Source organism: Prunus dulcis, chromosome 3 (assembly GCF_902201215.1).
Source record: "Prunus dulcis chromosome 3, ALMONDv2, whole genome shotgun sequence".
Taxonomy (NCBI): domain Eukaryota; kingdom Viridiplantae; phylum Streptophyta; class Magnoliopsida; order Rosales; family Rosaceae; genus Prunus; species Prunus dulcis.
The window spans coordinates 21,065,222-21,080,653 of record NC_047652.1 but is presented as its reverse complement, the minus strand read 5'-3'; the positions used below and the strand labels follow the sequence as shown (position 1 = coordinate 21,080,653).

The 15,432-nt window shown below is 39.4% G+C and overlaps 1 protein-coding gene across 1 annotated transcript; it reads right to left on the bottom strand.

The window, feature by feature from the left end:
- Positions 1-2,245: 2,245 nt before the first annotated feature.
- Positions 2,246-10,989, bottom strand: LOC117621975. The gene is given in 4 exon segments (XM_034352496.1): positions 2,246-5,122; positions 7,759-7,955; positions 8,379-8,480; positions 8,553-10,989. Coding segments are annotated over 4 exon segments (5,502 nt in total). The 3' UTR covers positions 2,246-2,356.
- Between the last annotated feature and the right edge of the window lie 4,443 nt (positions 10,990-15,432).

Genomic DNA, 15,432 nt, shown 5'->3' with positions numbered 1-15,432 from the left:
GTAATGCATACGTTGTCTTATTTTCAAGCATGCGCCCATCCAAAGCGTGCCTAGTTAATATTCTTGAGGCATGATCTTGTCCAAATTAATCTGTTTGCAAAGTACCAATTAAGCACTTGTGTATAACAAAGAAACAGGAAAGCATTTGCATACGGATCTACAAGGATGGTATTGCCATATATATACTTGGAAATAACCCCAAATGATGCACTCATTTCAAACTTCTATTTTTGTTGACCTAAAATCGCAAGTTATAGTTGATAAGAATAAGTTAGCCTATGAAATTGCACATAACGGTTGATAATTTGAAATCCAAACTAGTGCATTGCTAAATATAATTAATCATATATTTATTCAAAGGACAAAAAAAATTAAGTTTAATTCATATTCAGCTATATAACAAATGCTGATTTTGTTCAAATTGATCTATTTGCCAAAAGCAATTCAATCCCTAGCAGCCATCCGCCCCATCGGCGGCAGCCTCCATTCCCCACTCCAATTCACCACACATGTAGCATCATGTGCAGATAAGAATTACTTTATGAGATATTTAGTCAAATACCCATTCTTTGCACTAAAACTATAAATAAACCCTACACTATTTAATTTCTATAAACATACCCCAAAAAAAACCCAAAAAATAATAGCTGACCCTATTGAATTTAATTTTAATTATTAAATTACTTTGATACCCCATTGAGTGTTTTGGGCTGTTTTATGAGGTTTTTGGGTGGGTTTGTTTTAAGAAATCAATGGTAGTTTTGTAATTTAAAAGAAGTTAAAAGCCTTATTGTTATGTTGTAAATGGGTTTTGGGTGTGTTTCTAAAGTCCATTTCATATGGGGTTTTTTTATAATTTAGGCTCCAATATTGGGTATTATAGTGAATCTCCCTTACTTTATATCAAAAAGTTGAACAATTTTGTAAAGGTTTATAAGAGGTTGGGTCACTATCCCTCATTACCAATTGGTTCAAAATTCCAACCCCACAACCAATGGTTGGACAGCATAAGCACTTTGCTAAAGAGATAATGCACTACAAACGTGGGTTTATCCAAATTAACTAGAGCATATGTGATCCCCACTCCACTGCCCTTTCCATATATCGTCATTGATGACATGGGTAGAGAGACTCAGAGATAGAAAGGTGAAAAGGTTGGGAAGTTTCACTGGTGGAGCTTGAGATAACAACAAAGTGGGAATTGTAATAATTGTACCCTCATGCTGTCTTGATTATTAGAAAAGCCTGCGACAAGCCTCAGATGACTAGGGACACAAGACTTGCAAAGTCTTTGTCTTAGATATATAAAAGACCAAGAGAGAAGACTTTGATTTAATGGTATTTGATTTAATTCAAATTTGGAATGGAATAAATGTATAGTTGCACTTTCATATTTTGATTTGTTGGGGATTTGATTTTTTAGTTTTTTTTTATTTAAAAAATTGAATTCAAATAGGAGGCACTTCTTTATTTGCATTGTAAACTTAAGTAAATAGAGTAATATAAAAATAAATTAAAATAAAAGGACAAGACAATTACTTTAATGTTTAGAATGAATATAAGGCAATATAAGGGGAAATAAAAAACAAGAAGGTAATAAGCAGGCTTACTTGGGCCGGAACATGGGCAAACCTTATCAGGTTAGGCCAAAGGTTGAAAAACCTAAGACTAAGCGCTATCCAACCTTAAAACGGGTTGAGTTGAGCGGGTCTAACCATTGGGCCAAACCCAATTTTGGCCCATCAAGCCTCGAACTACCCACTTCGGCTCGCGGGCCAAATTATGACTCCTTGCATTGTTTATGTATAGTTGGGCCCAAATAATTTCAAGCATATGCATTTCATCCTCTAGGTAAGTAGCTAATATTGTTGCTCAAGTCGCACTTCATCAAACTTTTTTTTTTTTTTTTTTTTTTTTTCTGTGTGTATGGGCGCAATGCACTTCCTTTCAACTTAATTTTTGTTTGTGTTGATGTGAAATGGTAAGTTGCAACTACCATTCTCAATGATGATCACTATCAATTCGAACATTTGTCATGTTGATGCCCTGTTTTTATCAGTTGGCCACTGAAAATGGAGGATTGAGAAGACAGGACTAGGCTTATTCAAATTTAGATTATTTTATTTGTTAATAACGATGCTCACTTTATATAATGTCACAATACTATCACACAAATACATTAATGTTTTGTATAAATTTTTTTTTTTTAAAAAAAATAAAATAAAAACACCAATTGCAAGAAAGTTTTAAGTTCACGGAATTTAAGAAACAACAAAGTTACAAATTGAGTTGCAAATTGTAGCATATATATACTATCATACATATACATGAATTCCATTAAAAAATTGTTGAGCAATCATCTTCCATTGGGATCGTTAATCTCAGAGAAGACTGTCCCAGACATTCCTTTCATGGACTCGTTGGTTGAAGAATTGTGATCACTACTACTCTTGGTCACCCTACTAACCTTCGACTCCGATGACGAGTTTTCCCAGCTACAACTAAACCCTGCATCACTTGCAGCATTCATTAATGACTCCTCATCTTCACCCTTCTTCACCTCGCTGAAATTCAAAACTCCTCCTCCGCTCTGTTGAAGCTGCAATGCAAACTCAAGCCCCCACACCACGTCGTTCATTGACGGCCGTTCAATCCCATTATCTTGGAGGCAACTCACCGCGATCTCAACGTACTTATTCAAACATGCATTTCCAATCTTACCCCTCAAGCTCGGATCAATGATCTGATCAATTTTCCCATTCCGATGACAGATTTTGGTCCACTCAGCCAAGCTCATTTGCTTCTTCTCCACCGTACGGATTAAAGCCGGCCTCGCACACAATACCTCACACAACACTACCCCAAATGAGTACACATCAGACTTCTCCGTCAGCTGTTGACGACGGTAGTATTCTGGGTCCAAATACCCGAAACTACCCTTCACCACCGTGCTGATATGGGTTTTGGACACGGTGGTGGAGCCCATTTTCGAAAGCCCGAAATCTGAAACCTTAGCCACCCATTTCTCGTCCAATAAGATGTTCGTGCTCTTCACGTCACGGTGAATGATCGTGTACTTCGCGCCAGTGTGAAGATAGTGCAGCCCACGTGCCGCGCCAATACAAATCTGAAGCCTTTGATCCCATGCAAGAGGTGGATTATCAGTGTGATAGAGATGGTCGCGGAGGGTCCCACGTGACATGTAGTCATACACCAAGATCATCTCGCCTTCATCCGTACAATACCCGATGAGCGGCACCAAATGGTTGTGGCGGAGCTGCGAAAGCATCTCGATCTCCGTCTTGAACTCAAGGGCCCCTTGCGATGACTCTGGTTTCAGCCGTTTGATCGCAACGCAGGTGGCGCCACCGTCAACGTTGATGTTCCCTTTGTACACGTGGCCGAACCCACCAACGCCAATAATGAAAACACTATTGAAGTTTTGAGTGGCGGTTTTGATCTCAGTCAGTGAGAAGTAACGGCACAGATCCGACGGTAGAGACGAGCTACGAGTCTTGGTTGACTTGTTCGTCGAAAAAGAAAATGGACCCCACTTTGTTCCGTGGCTGGAGCTTGAGTCCTTGACTTTTCCTCCTCGCCTGACAGCCAAGAAAATTCCGAGAATGGAGACTAAAACAAGTAAGCCGGAAACTACACCGGCGACGATGGCAATCAGAGAAGTCGAACTCTTCTTCGAAATTTTAGGGCTTTGCGGCGGAGACATCTTTGGCGGGGTTAGAGAAGGTAGGTCGGGATTGGGTCCGGCAAGATTCCGATTTGTGTCACTGAGTTTGAAGATCTCGAGCCCATTCAAGATTGCATCGTTGAAGTTGGTTTCAGAATCTTTTGGGTTTGCTTGCAGTGCGAGAAAGAGAGTAACTTTCTTCTGGCTTCCAGGGCCTGCAGGCATGAACACAACGTAGTCCTTGTAAATTGGTCTTCCATTTCCACGACTCCACGCGATTATGTCCCAGGCTTTTTCAGCTGTTTGATTGGCGATGGAGATCTGAAACTGTCGGTCTCTGGGCTTGGTAATACCAGATTCAAACTCACAAAAATGAAGCCTAAGCAGGTAAAAAAACTTGGGATCGACAGGGAACTCCCAGGTGAGATTATAGCTCTTGTTTATGGTCTTGTTTTCGCCCATTGACCGGCCAGTATGGTAAAGTTCTTCTGGAGCAGAGTACTTTGCTATTTCAGTAAACTTGAGTTCAATGCTAGTGTTTTGCGGTAAAACACTAAACTTTAAACTTAAATAGTCTAAGTACTTGTTCTCATCTTGCTCGCCGTACCACTTTCGGTACATACCAGTGTCCAGATTGAAAAACAGTGATCTTCCACCGACGTTGAATCGGTACATCATCTCCAGCGCAGTGTCATTTTCGATCCGAAATGTGTTTCCGCTGCCTATATAATTAACTCCATCTGAATTTTGAGCAGAGGTGTAGTAAAGATTGTTGGGCATGGACACAATTTCAATTCCATTGATAAACGCATACGCATCTGCAGTTTCTCTGCTTGGCATGAAAGTGATGTTCAAGCTCTGTTCTGACTCAACGTTGAGACAGAACTCTCTGTAAATCGTACCAAACCCAGAAGCATCGGCAGTGACTGAAGAGTTGAAGTCTTTGAGAAGGGTGAAGCCACCGGCTTTGACTGAGAAGAGGGCTTTGGATCGGTCGAAGTCAGGGCCATATGAAGCTGGGTTGAAATACAAACGGATGAACTTTTGGCCGGTGGTGACGGGAAATCTGTATGTAAATTCAGAGCGAGAAAGCCTCGCGGTGCTGTAAGGTACAGAGGAGGAAGAAGGTGCTTGTCTGGATATGGAGGGGCTGCCAGCTGCTTGGTTTTCAAAGGGGGAAAACTTTGAGTTGATATCTCCAGTCCAAGTTCTGTCGTCGCCTGGATGGAGTTGGTCGCCGAAAAAGCCACATTGAAGGGTGATAGCATCCACCGGACTGTAGATAGGAGAAGTATCACCGGCCCCGTCCACGGTGATGATGTGCAGAAACAGGGGAAGGAACAGAGGAGTCATAAAGGGTTTCATTGTTATTGATTTATGAAGGTGTTTGCTGCTTGGATTCTTCATGATTGTAAAAGAAACAAAGGAAGCTGCTGTTTATTATTGTAAGCATAACAGAACTTGCCTGTTTAATTAATTTCTAATTGGAAATGGAAATCCTAATGACGCTATGTTCTATAGTATCTATACTAATTAGCCACAAGGAGAATAAGCTTTGCAAAACTGGGTTTTAGATCTTGGGGTTGGAGAGTGGATGTTTGAAAGTTCAGAGTCTGTTTGTTTGTTTGTTTTTTTCAACGCCCCTTGGTGAGTTGCTTGTATCTATGGTATGTGAGGCCTTGGTTGGCATGTCAATTGGGTAGGTGAAGATTTCATTTTATCAACGAGATATATATGTTTTTTGGGGGGAAAAAAAAAAGTGAGTGAAGAAATTGCTTGGAAATGCAAAAGAAGTTTGTCATCTTCTGGTATTTTACAAAGTTTTTTCTTTTTCTCTGATTTGAAAAACTATTTCTGAAAACACCCTTATGATTTTATTTTTTTTGAATTGATATTATATTTATTAATTAGGAATTGAAATTCTTATAAAGAATTAAATTCCATCTATTGAGAATTCTTGTGTTTACTTTACATCAATGAATTAAAAAATAAATGAGACTCACACAAAATAAAAAATTAAATTTCTAATTTTAGAAGAATTCTCATGTTTTTAAGCACTTGTCCTGTGTAACATAAGACTGTTTCAACCATGCAACAGGGCCCCAAAATTTCTGATGATTAAATCAGCGTTGTCTTCAACTTTGAGTTGTGATATTATTGAATTTCTTGGGCAGAAGTGGAGGCATGGATCCATGACTTGCATGTCAAACTTTTGTCTGCATGCGTTTTCTAAATTAAAGATTCTCGATTAAAAAAAAAAAAAAACGAGTAGAGGAGGGCAGTGGACCTGACGAATTCAATCGTTTGCGGAAGTCTCTATGCATACCTCACTTTCCAAACAACGAGTAAAGGAGATTGCGTAGTTAATTATATATTATTTCTTTAGTAGAAAAGTCTCATTCACCACTAGCAAACAACCCGTTAAATGGTCTCCAGCTATGAGTTGGTAAACGTCGTTTTAATCAAAATCACATTCATCAACTAGCTACTAATTTAGTGAAACTTTTTTTTACGTGCCGAGAAGTTTGAATGGGTCCTCTTCCGTTAATAAAAAGAACAAAAACAAAATCGCATCGTTTTGATAAATTTATGTTCATCGATTTCGAACTAGAACTTACTAAATGCATGACATTTTTATATAAATTATGATTAAGTGTTTTTTATTTGTAAAAATATGAATTAAAAGCAGGTTACCTGGTTCATGAATGGCAAGCGTAATAAAATTGTGTAAAGTTAAATGTTCTGTTGTATTTTCCTTCACTATATCAAGACGTTCATGTGTTGAAGAATACACAATTCCATATCGGAAACTTAATAAAATAGAAAGTCTCATATAATAAATGGTTTTACTCCTAATAATATTGAGGCTTTTTGCATAAAACATCATACCTGCTAAACAGGTGATTAAGTTGAAGATAATATCGATCTTGTTAGTAGTGGATCAAAATAAACAATACCAAATTTTATTTTTTGTTATATTATTCATGCACAATAACTTTTTTTTTTTTTTTTTTCCAATTAATAATGGGATGTACAATACATGCATGCATGTACTCTCCTAATACAGTAGTATAAATAATTAAACGACAGGAGCAGGGAAATATTCCTTTTTTGAGTGTTGAATTTTCTGAGGGCCAACTAGGCACAAATGGCGACAAACTTTCTTTTCAATCTTGTGAGAGTTTTATTTTCCCTTCTAGCAATTCATGCTTTTACAGTTCAGTCAATTCAAAGTGGTGGAGAGGGACAGGCAATGGGGCCTTTGGATAACTCAGGCTCAGAGCTAACCCAAGGCCTTCGGATATCTAAACGGCGACGGTTTGGAAGACTGTGGGCCTAGCATATTGATTGTGGGTCAAGGTATCCAAATTTACATTTCAGGAGGTGGGGCTGGGGTCCACCTGCTGACCTTAATTAGGATCAGTTTTCAACGGTGTGAACATGGAGACGGGACCCCGTTTGATGGGCCCGGGTAAGGTTTTGGCCCATGCTTTTGGGCCCACAAATGGAAGGAGATGGATGCCTAATCAAAACAGTACGGTTAAAAATGCCAATATGTATGCCTATGTTTCTGCTGGAATACAAGCTTTGCACAGTGATGATATTGCCGGCATACAAGCTTTGTACTCCCAACCTCCTCTAATTGGGTTCTATATCACAATGTTTTAATTTTACTGTTGATGCCTTTATGTATGCAGTTCTTGATCATAGACTAATCAAAGATGGTATTGCCTCATGTGAAAATAGCATGACTTTAATTTCAAAATCCAACCCAAATTTGTTGGGCTACTTAATGTCTACGTCCCAAAGAGCTAAATTAACCCAAAACCAAAACCCCAAATCATTTTCAGGGCAGCCTCCTCCAATTCACTACACATGAAGCATCGTCTGAGGATATGAAGAATTACCTTATATCGGAAAGTTAAACAATTTTGTTAAGGCTTATAGTGGGTTGTGTCACTAACTCCCATTACCAACTAGTTCAAAATTCCACAACCAATTTGCAATAGTTCAAAGTTGTGGATTGCAAAAGCACTTGTTAAAGAGATAACGCACTGCAAATGTGGGCTTACCCAAGTTGGATAGAGCATATGTACTTTACACTCTATACCCGAGTTCAAATTTCCTTCCTTGTTGTCAGTGGCAGAGCCAAGAATTGATGTTAGAGGGGGCCCTCTTGCAAAATATAAAAATAAAGGGAATGAGAGCATAAGCATTGCAAGTTCTAGTAGAACTTCTTGTGCATAATTTTCTGACCTCTCAATATCCCCTAAAGTAAAAATCAAGAAATAAGCTTTTAGATGACAGATTTTACACATCAAGTTCTGATTGTTGTATCATACACAATTAAATTATTTACACAGAGAAAGATGGAAAGAAAAGGAGAGTGAAATGACTGGGAAGAACAAGAAAGAGAGAGAGAGAGAAGGGGTTTGGCTCCGCCACTACTTGTAGTTTAGATTAGATTAAAGTAGAATATTGCCTGTATAAAAATAAAATATTAAAAAAAGGAAAAAGAAAAGAAAAGAAAGAGATAAAGCACTTTCATATTTATGTTTTTAGGGTAGGCTCTCATTGTAGCCAGATTGTTCTCATTTCATTAAAAATGATGTTGATAATTAATCATCTCCCCATTAATTATGGCTAGATTCTTCAAATTTCATTAAAAATGTTGTTGCTCATCGAGATCATCTCCCATCCGGATTGTTGATCTTAGAGAAGATTGTCTCAGAAACCAATTTAATGGATTCATCGGTCGCACAACTTTGCTCACTTTTACCAGACCCTTCCTTGTCTTTGATGAAGGCAACCTCATCTTCACAAATATTGTTTTCAACAATATTGAAGTCCATATCGTCGTCAGCACTCCGTTGAAGCTTCAAAGCAAATTCAAGCTCGCTCACAACGTCAGCCATCGACGGCCGTTCAATCCCATTATCATGCATGCAACTCATTGCAATCTCAACGAATTTATTAAAGCAAAGGCCTGCAACCTTGCCTTTCAAGCATGGGTCAATGATTTCATTAAGTGTCCCATTGCGATGACAAGTCTTGGCCCATTCAGCTAGGCTCATCTGCCTCCTCTCTACCATACGCACAGCCGCTGGCCTTCCGCACAATACCTCACACAATACTACACCGAAGGAGTACACGTCAGACTTCACACTTAGTTGCTGACGACGATAGTATTCTGGGTCTAGATACCCAAAACTACCCTTCACCACCGTGCTTATGTAAGCATTAGACATGGAGGTGGCGCAAATTTTTGACAACCTGAAATCAGAAACCTTGGCCACCTATTTCTCGTCCAACAAAATATTTGTGCTCTTCACATCACGGTGAATGATGGTGCACATTGCTCCCTTGTGAAGGTATTGTAGCCCACGAGCTGCCCCGATACAGATCTTAAGTCGTTGCTCCCAGGGAAGAGATGGGTTATCTTTCTGGTAGAGATGGTCGCTGAGAGTCCCATGATCCATGAAGTCATACACTAAGATCATCTCACCTTCATCCGCACAATATCCAATTAGCGATACCAAATGACGGAGGCGTAATTGGGAGAGCATCTCGATCTCCGTCTTGAATTCGTGGGCCCCCTGTGATGACATGGGTTTCAGCCGTTTGATTGCGACGGGAGTGGCCCCACCAACAATGTGCCCTTTATACACATTACCGAACCCACCACGACGGATAATACAAATATCGCTGAAGTTTTGGGTGGCGGCTTTGATCTCCGCCAGGGAAAAGTAGTGACACAAAACAGACGGTAAGGATGAGTTAGTTGTTTCATTGCTGGAGGGCCGAGAGTCTTTGAGTTTCTGTTGTCGCCTGAAAACCAAGATTAACCCAAGAAACATTACAATTGTGACTGTGGAAACTACACCGGCGATAATGGCAAGCATAGGAGTCCTCGTTGACTCGGTGTTGGTTGTTTTTGGGCTTGGCGGCAACACCTTTTTTGGGGTTGACATAAGAGATGTGCTTGGGTTGTGTCCGGCAAGATTGCTACTTGTGTCATTTAATTTGAATATTTCGAGCCCATTGAATATTGCATCGGTGAATTTCGTCATAAAATCGTAAGGGTTTGCTTGCAGTGCAATAGAGAGATTTACTTTCTTCTGGCTTTCTGAAGCTACAGGGCATGTCACGAACACAAAGTAGTCACGGTACACTGGTCTCCCATTTCCACGACTCCACTTGATGATATCTGCTCCTCCTTCAGCGAGATCGTTGGCTATGTAGATTAGAAAATTTCGGTCTCTGGAATTGACAATGTCAGATTCAAACTCGCAGAAATGAAGCCTGACTAGGTAATAAAACTTGGGATCAACTGGAAAATTCCAAGTGAGATTATAGCTCTTGTTTATGGTCTTGTTCATGCCCATAGACCGGCCCGTTTAGTAAACTTCTTTTGGAGCAGAGTACTCTGTTATTCTTTCAAAGTTGAGTTCAATACTAGTGTTTTGTGGTAAAACACTGAACTCAACGCTTAAATGGTCTAAGTACTTGGGCTCTTCTTGCTCGCCTTCCCAATTGCGATACATGCCGGTGTCTTCACTGAAAAATAATGACTTTCCACCGACGTTTATTCGGTACACCGTCTCCAGAGCAGAGTTGTTTTTTATGCGAAAATTGATGTTGTCTCCTACCCCATGGCCTTGGGCTGCAGTGAAGTAAAGATTGGTGGGCATGGATACAATTTCAATGCCGTTGATAAACGCATACGCATCTGGGCTAGCTAGGCTCGGACTCGGAGTGAAGGTGATGTTCAAGCTCTGTTCTGATGACTCCATGTTGAGACAGAACTCTCTGTATATCGTCTCTGTTCCGTACGCATCGGCAGTGACTGAAGTGTTGAAGTCGTGGAGAAGGGTAAAGCCACTGGCTTTGACTGAGAAGAGGGCTTTGGATCGGTCAAAGTCAGGACCATATGAAACTGGGTTGAAATACAAGCGGATGAACTTTTGGCCTGAAGTGAGTTTAAAACTGTAAGTAAATTCAGAGCGCGAAAGGCGCGCTGTGGTGTAAGACACTTGGTGGACGGTGTATGAATGAGGTGCTTCTCTGAACATGGATGTGTCGCTGCCAGTTATAGGGGAAAAGTTTGAGTTGATATCTCCGTGCCAATATCGTTCATCATATTCATTTAATAAGTTGCCGGAATAGCCACATTTAACCGTGATATCTTCCACCGGAGTGTAGATAGGTGGCGAATCTCTAGCCACCACGAGTAGGCCAGTGATAATGTGGGGAAACAAGGAAAGGTAAAGTTGAGTAATAAGAATTGGGACGTTCTTCTTCATGGTAAGAAAGACAGGGTGGTTTCAGGTGTGTTGTGTTGGTGGTGGATGAAGTGGGAAGGCTGCTGCTTTGCTTTATAGCAAGCTGGTTGGGTTGGGTTCTATTCAATCAAAGAATTATTATAAGGCGGCTAGCTGGCTACGTACTTCAAATTATTAAAGATTATTTTGGATCAACATATCAGTCAAGATATAGTAAGTCTTGTGCATGAAAAATCTGTGTCACTGCTGCTGCCCTTTCCATATCTCGTCATCAATGACGTGGGTAGAGAGACTCAGAGATAGAAAGGTCAAAAGGTTGGGAAGTTTCTCTGGTAGAGCTTGAGATAACAACATGGTAATTGTATCAAGGTGTGTGTTTGATGTTTGGGCTACATGTTCATGATGTATATATATAACTTTGGTTGACAAATAAACTTATTTAAGGGACATTTTTGTAGGGCCTATTTCATATTGTATTTCATTCATTCAAACTATCTATTTTGTAAGTACTCATTCAAAGATCATCTTTACAAAAAATCACTTGAATCCGATATCAATTGAATTATTGAAAATTTAATACTTTCTTGAAGTATCGTGTTCATTGATTTTGTATGACACAATTGGATGTTGAAACGGTTTCCTATTTGTCTAATTTTTTGCAAGGATGATCTATGAATGTAGACTTAAAAAATAGATGATTTAGACCGTTGAAAAAAAAATTGTGCGAGATTCTAAATGGTGTCCTTCAAATAAAATTATCTGAAAGACCTCTCGATATAAGAGAATATATATGGAGAGTTAAAGATATGTTATGTGTGGGTGTGTGGATCTCTGATTGGAATTTCTATTGCACAAGTGGGGACATACACATATGATCATCAAAGACTTTTCCAAGTCAAGCTCTTGGCTGCATCTACTCTAAATTCAAGATTCTTGATCAACATCAGTAAATTTAATAGACTTTGATAACAACTTAAACTTCTTTTTTGGACTTTTCCAAGTCAAGCTTTTGGCTGCATCTACTCTAAATTCAAGATTCTTGATCAACATCAGTCAATTTAATAGAGACTTTGATAACACCTTAAACTTCTTTTTTGGACTTTTCCAAGTCAAGCTTTTGGCTGCATCTACTCTAAATTCAAGATTCTTGATCAACATCAGTCAATTTAATAGAGACTTTGATAACACCTTAAACTTCTTTTTTGGACTTTTCCAAGTCAAGCTTTTGGCTGCATCTACTCTAAATTCAAGATTCTTGATCAACATCAGTCAATTTAATAGAGACTTTGATAACACCTTAAACTTCTTTTTTGGACTTTTCCAAGTCAAGCTTTTGGCTGCATCTACTCTAAATTCAAGATTCTTGATCAACATCAGTCAATTTAATAGAGACTTTGATAGTCTTTGACACGGTTGATATGGGTCTTTTCGAAAGTTCGAAATTTGAAACCTTAGCCACCCATTTCTTGTCCAATAAGATGTTCATGCTCTTCACATCGCGGTGAATGATCTTGTACTTCGCGCCCATATGTAAGGCTTTGGTTGTCATTTCAATTGGCTAAGTGAAGATTGACGTGAGTCACCTAATTAATCAAGGAGATTTATTTCCTTGATTAATTAAGGGATTTATTTTCCTATTCTATATAGTTGACAAATCATTGTATAATTACGAGATACTATCTTAATTGATTACTGTATCTATTTCCTTGTAAAGCACTCATGTAAACTCCTATATATATACCTCATTATGGAGAAGAATAAAACGTAACTCAAAGTACTCAAACCATATTCATATTTTAGCATGGTATCAGAGCAATCGATCCTAGGTTGTTTGTAAACCCTTATCTCAAATTTCTCATATTCAAATCCAAATCTCTAAATCAAATTCCTTATATTTTTCCCCAAATCCAAATCCCTCAAATCTAAAGTCCTCAAATTCTCTTATCAAAATCCCTAAATAGATACCTCTAAAATCCAACTCCTACATCAAATTCCTCCAATCATAGTTTCTCACATTCTCATATCACATCTTACTTCCACTGCGATGTCAGGAACCCCTACGATTCTCCTCATTATTGCAGACTCACAGAAGCATGCGGTCAATCCTGCTGACCCAGCTATCAGGACTCATGCTTATATCGCCACCACCAACGGTTCTATTTTTCATACGTCATCTCAAAAATCCGCATGGATTATCGACTCGGGTGCTACAGATCACATGAAATTTGATCTTGGCCAACTTATTAGTTGCAAATCATCCACTCCGCCGATGGTGTCTAATACTAATGGTACCCCTCCCCTGTGGTTAGGGAGGGCTCTTTATCTCTCTCTACTTCCCCACATCTAGATTATGTATTACTTGTTCCATCTTTAGACCATAACTTGATATCTGTTGCGCAACTTACTACTACTTTAGGGTAACGTTTTGGCCGAATCATTGTGTTTTTCAGGACATCCTCACAGGAAAGAAGATTGGCTGTGATACTCGGCGAGGCAAACTCTACTACTTGAACTGGGCACCAGATAGTGAGGTCAAGGTTGGTCAAGCTTTCACAACTAGTGGAACTCGTTTTGAGGAGGAGAGAGACAAAATTTGGTTATTACATAAACGTCTTGGGCATACCTCGTTTGGTTATTTTAAGAAGTTGTTTTTATCATTATTTTTCAGTCTTGATGTTTCTAGCATCCAATGTGATACGTGCGAATTGGCCAAGAGTCATCGTGTCTCATTCCCATTAAGTTCATATAAGAGTTTGGTTCTGTTTTCTCTTGTTCATTCTGATGTTTGGGGACCTGCTAAAATTGCCACTTCGTCAGGGGTACGATGGTTTGTCACGTTTATAGATGATTGCACACGCATGACTTGAGTTTCCCTTCTCAAAAATAAAGGGGAAGTTAGTTCCAGGTTTCAACAGTTTTATCAAATGGTGGAGACTCAGTTTCATGCCATAATTTAGGTTCTTTATTCTGACAATGGCAGAGAATGCCATGATCCTTTTGGGGCTAAGCCGTCGTATCTACAACATACCTTATCAATCGGATTCCCTCTAGTATCATAAATTTCCAAACACCACTTCAAACACTTCACCACCATATCCAAACCCCTCCCACTCCAAACTTGGAACCCCGGATTTTCTACTATGTTGTATTTATCCACTTACATGATCACCAATGAAGCAAATTAGATCCCCGAGCCGAAAAGTGTATTTTCATTGGCCATGCACTTCATCAGAAAGCATATCGGTGTTATCATCCTCTTAGTCAGGAGGTCTTTACCTCCATAGATGTTGTGTTTCGGAAACATGAATTATATTTTTCAACAGCCCAATAGGAGAATCGAGAATCCACGACTGCTCCAATTCTAGATTTTTTTCCCCCAGGACGTCACTCTGCATCAAAATGACCCGTCACTAGTGCAAAGCAACCAGTCGCCCCCCTTAGTTTTTCAACTACAGAGAACCTGCTTCAAAACGACCTGTCGTTAGTAGACAACGACCAGTTGCCAGAGGAAAACTTTCAATTGTCTCCACGCTGTCAAATCAGGAGAAGGAAATTGAACCGGTTTAGGAGATTTTGCCTCTTGAGCTCCAGTACCGCACCAATCACCTGCTGAGGAAGTCATTCAGGTAACATCTTTTCTTGAAACTGATAACACTAATGAAATATCCCATGATGATTTGATTTCAGAAGGCACAGAGCCTACATATCAGCTTCCAGAAAGGAAGAACCGTGGCAAATCTCGAGTACATTATGAAGCAGATCTTAAAGCCAAAGGGAAATACCCCATCAATAATTATATATCTCTCAGCATATTATCAGAGTCACGTGTGCACTATGTGAAGCAGTTGGCTGACATATTTGTCCCCAATAGTGTAACTGAAGCACTAGAAGACCCAAATGGAAAGAAGCTATAAATGAAGAAATGCGAGCTCTCCAAAAGAATGTCACATGGGAACTCGTGCCCTTACCTCGTGAAAAGTAGACAGTAGGATGCAGCAAATCTCGATTGGCCACTACATCAGTTTGATGTCAAAAATGCATTCTTACCTGGAGAATTGGAAGAAGAAGTATATATTGACTTACCCCTGGGATGTAAAATAACAGAAAATTATCCGAAGACCATTCTGCACTGTAAAATGTACATCACAAAACATATACATGACTATTAACGCAAGATCAATGGTCTACCTGCTTTTATTGCCTCCTTAGCTAGTTGCTCATCCATCCCAAAAGAGAAGTTTTTACATTTTGCTAGTTACTTGGCCATACAAACTCTGTTCAACCTCTTATCTCCAACCGCTTTTGCTTCGAAGAGAAATCTTTCGCGTGCAGCACATAATATATGCCTAGCCTGACAGGACCCAATCCAAATTCCACTTTGGAATTCGAGCCGGACCATGTGCGTGTTCGACACTTGGCGAATGTCGGGCACAAAAGACCTATTTGCCCTTCCAGTTACAAACT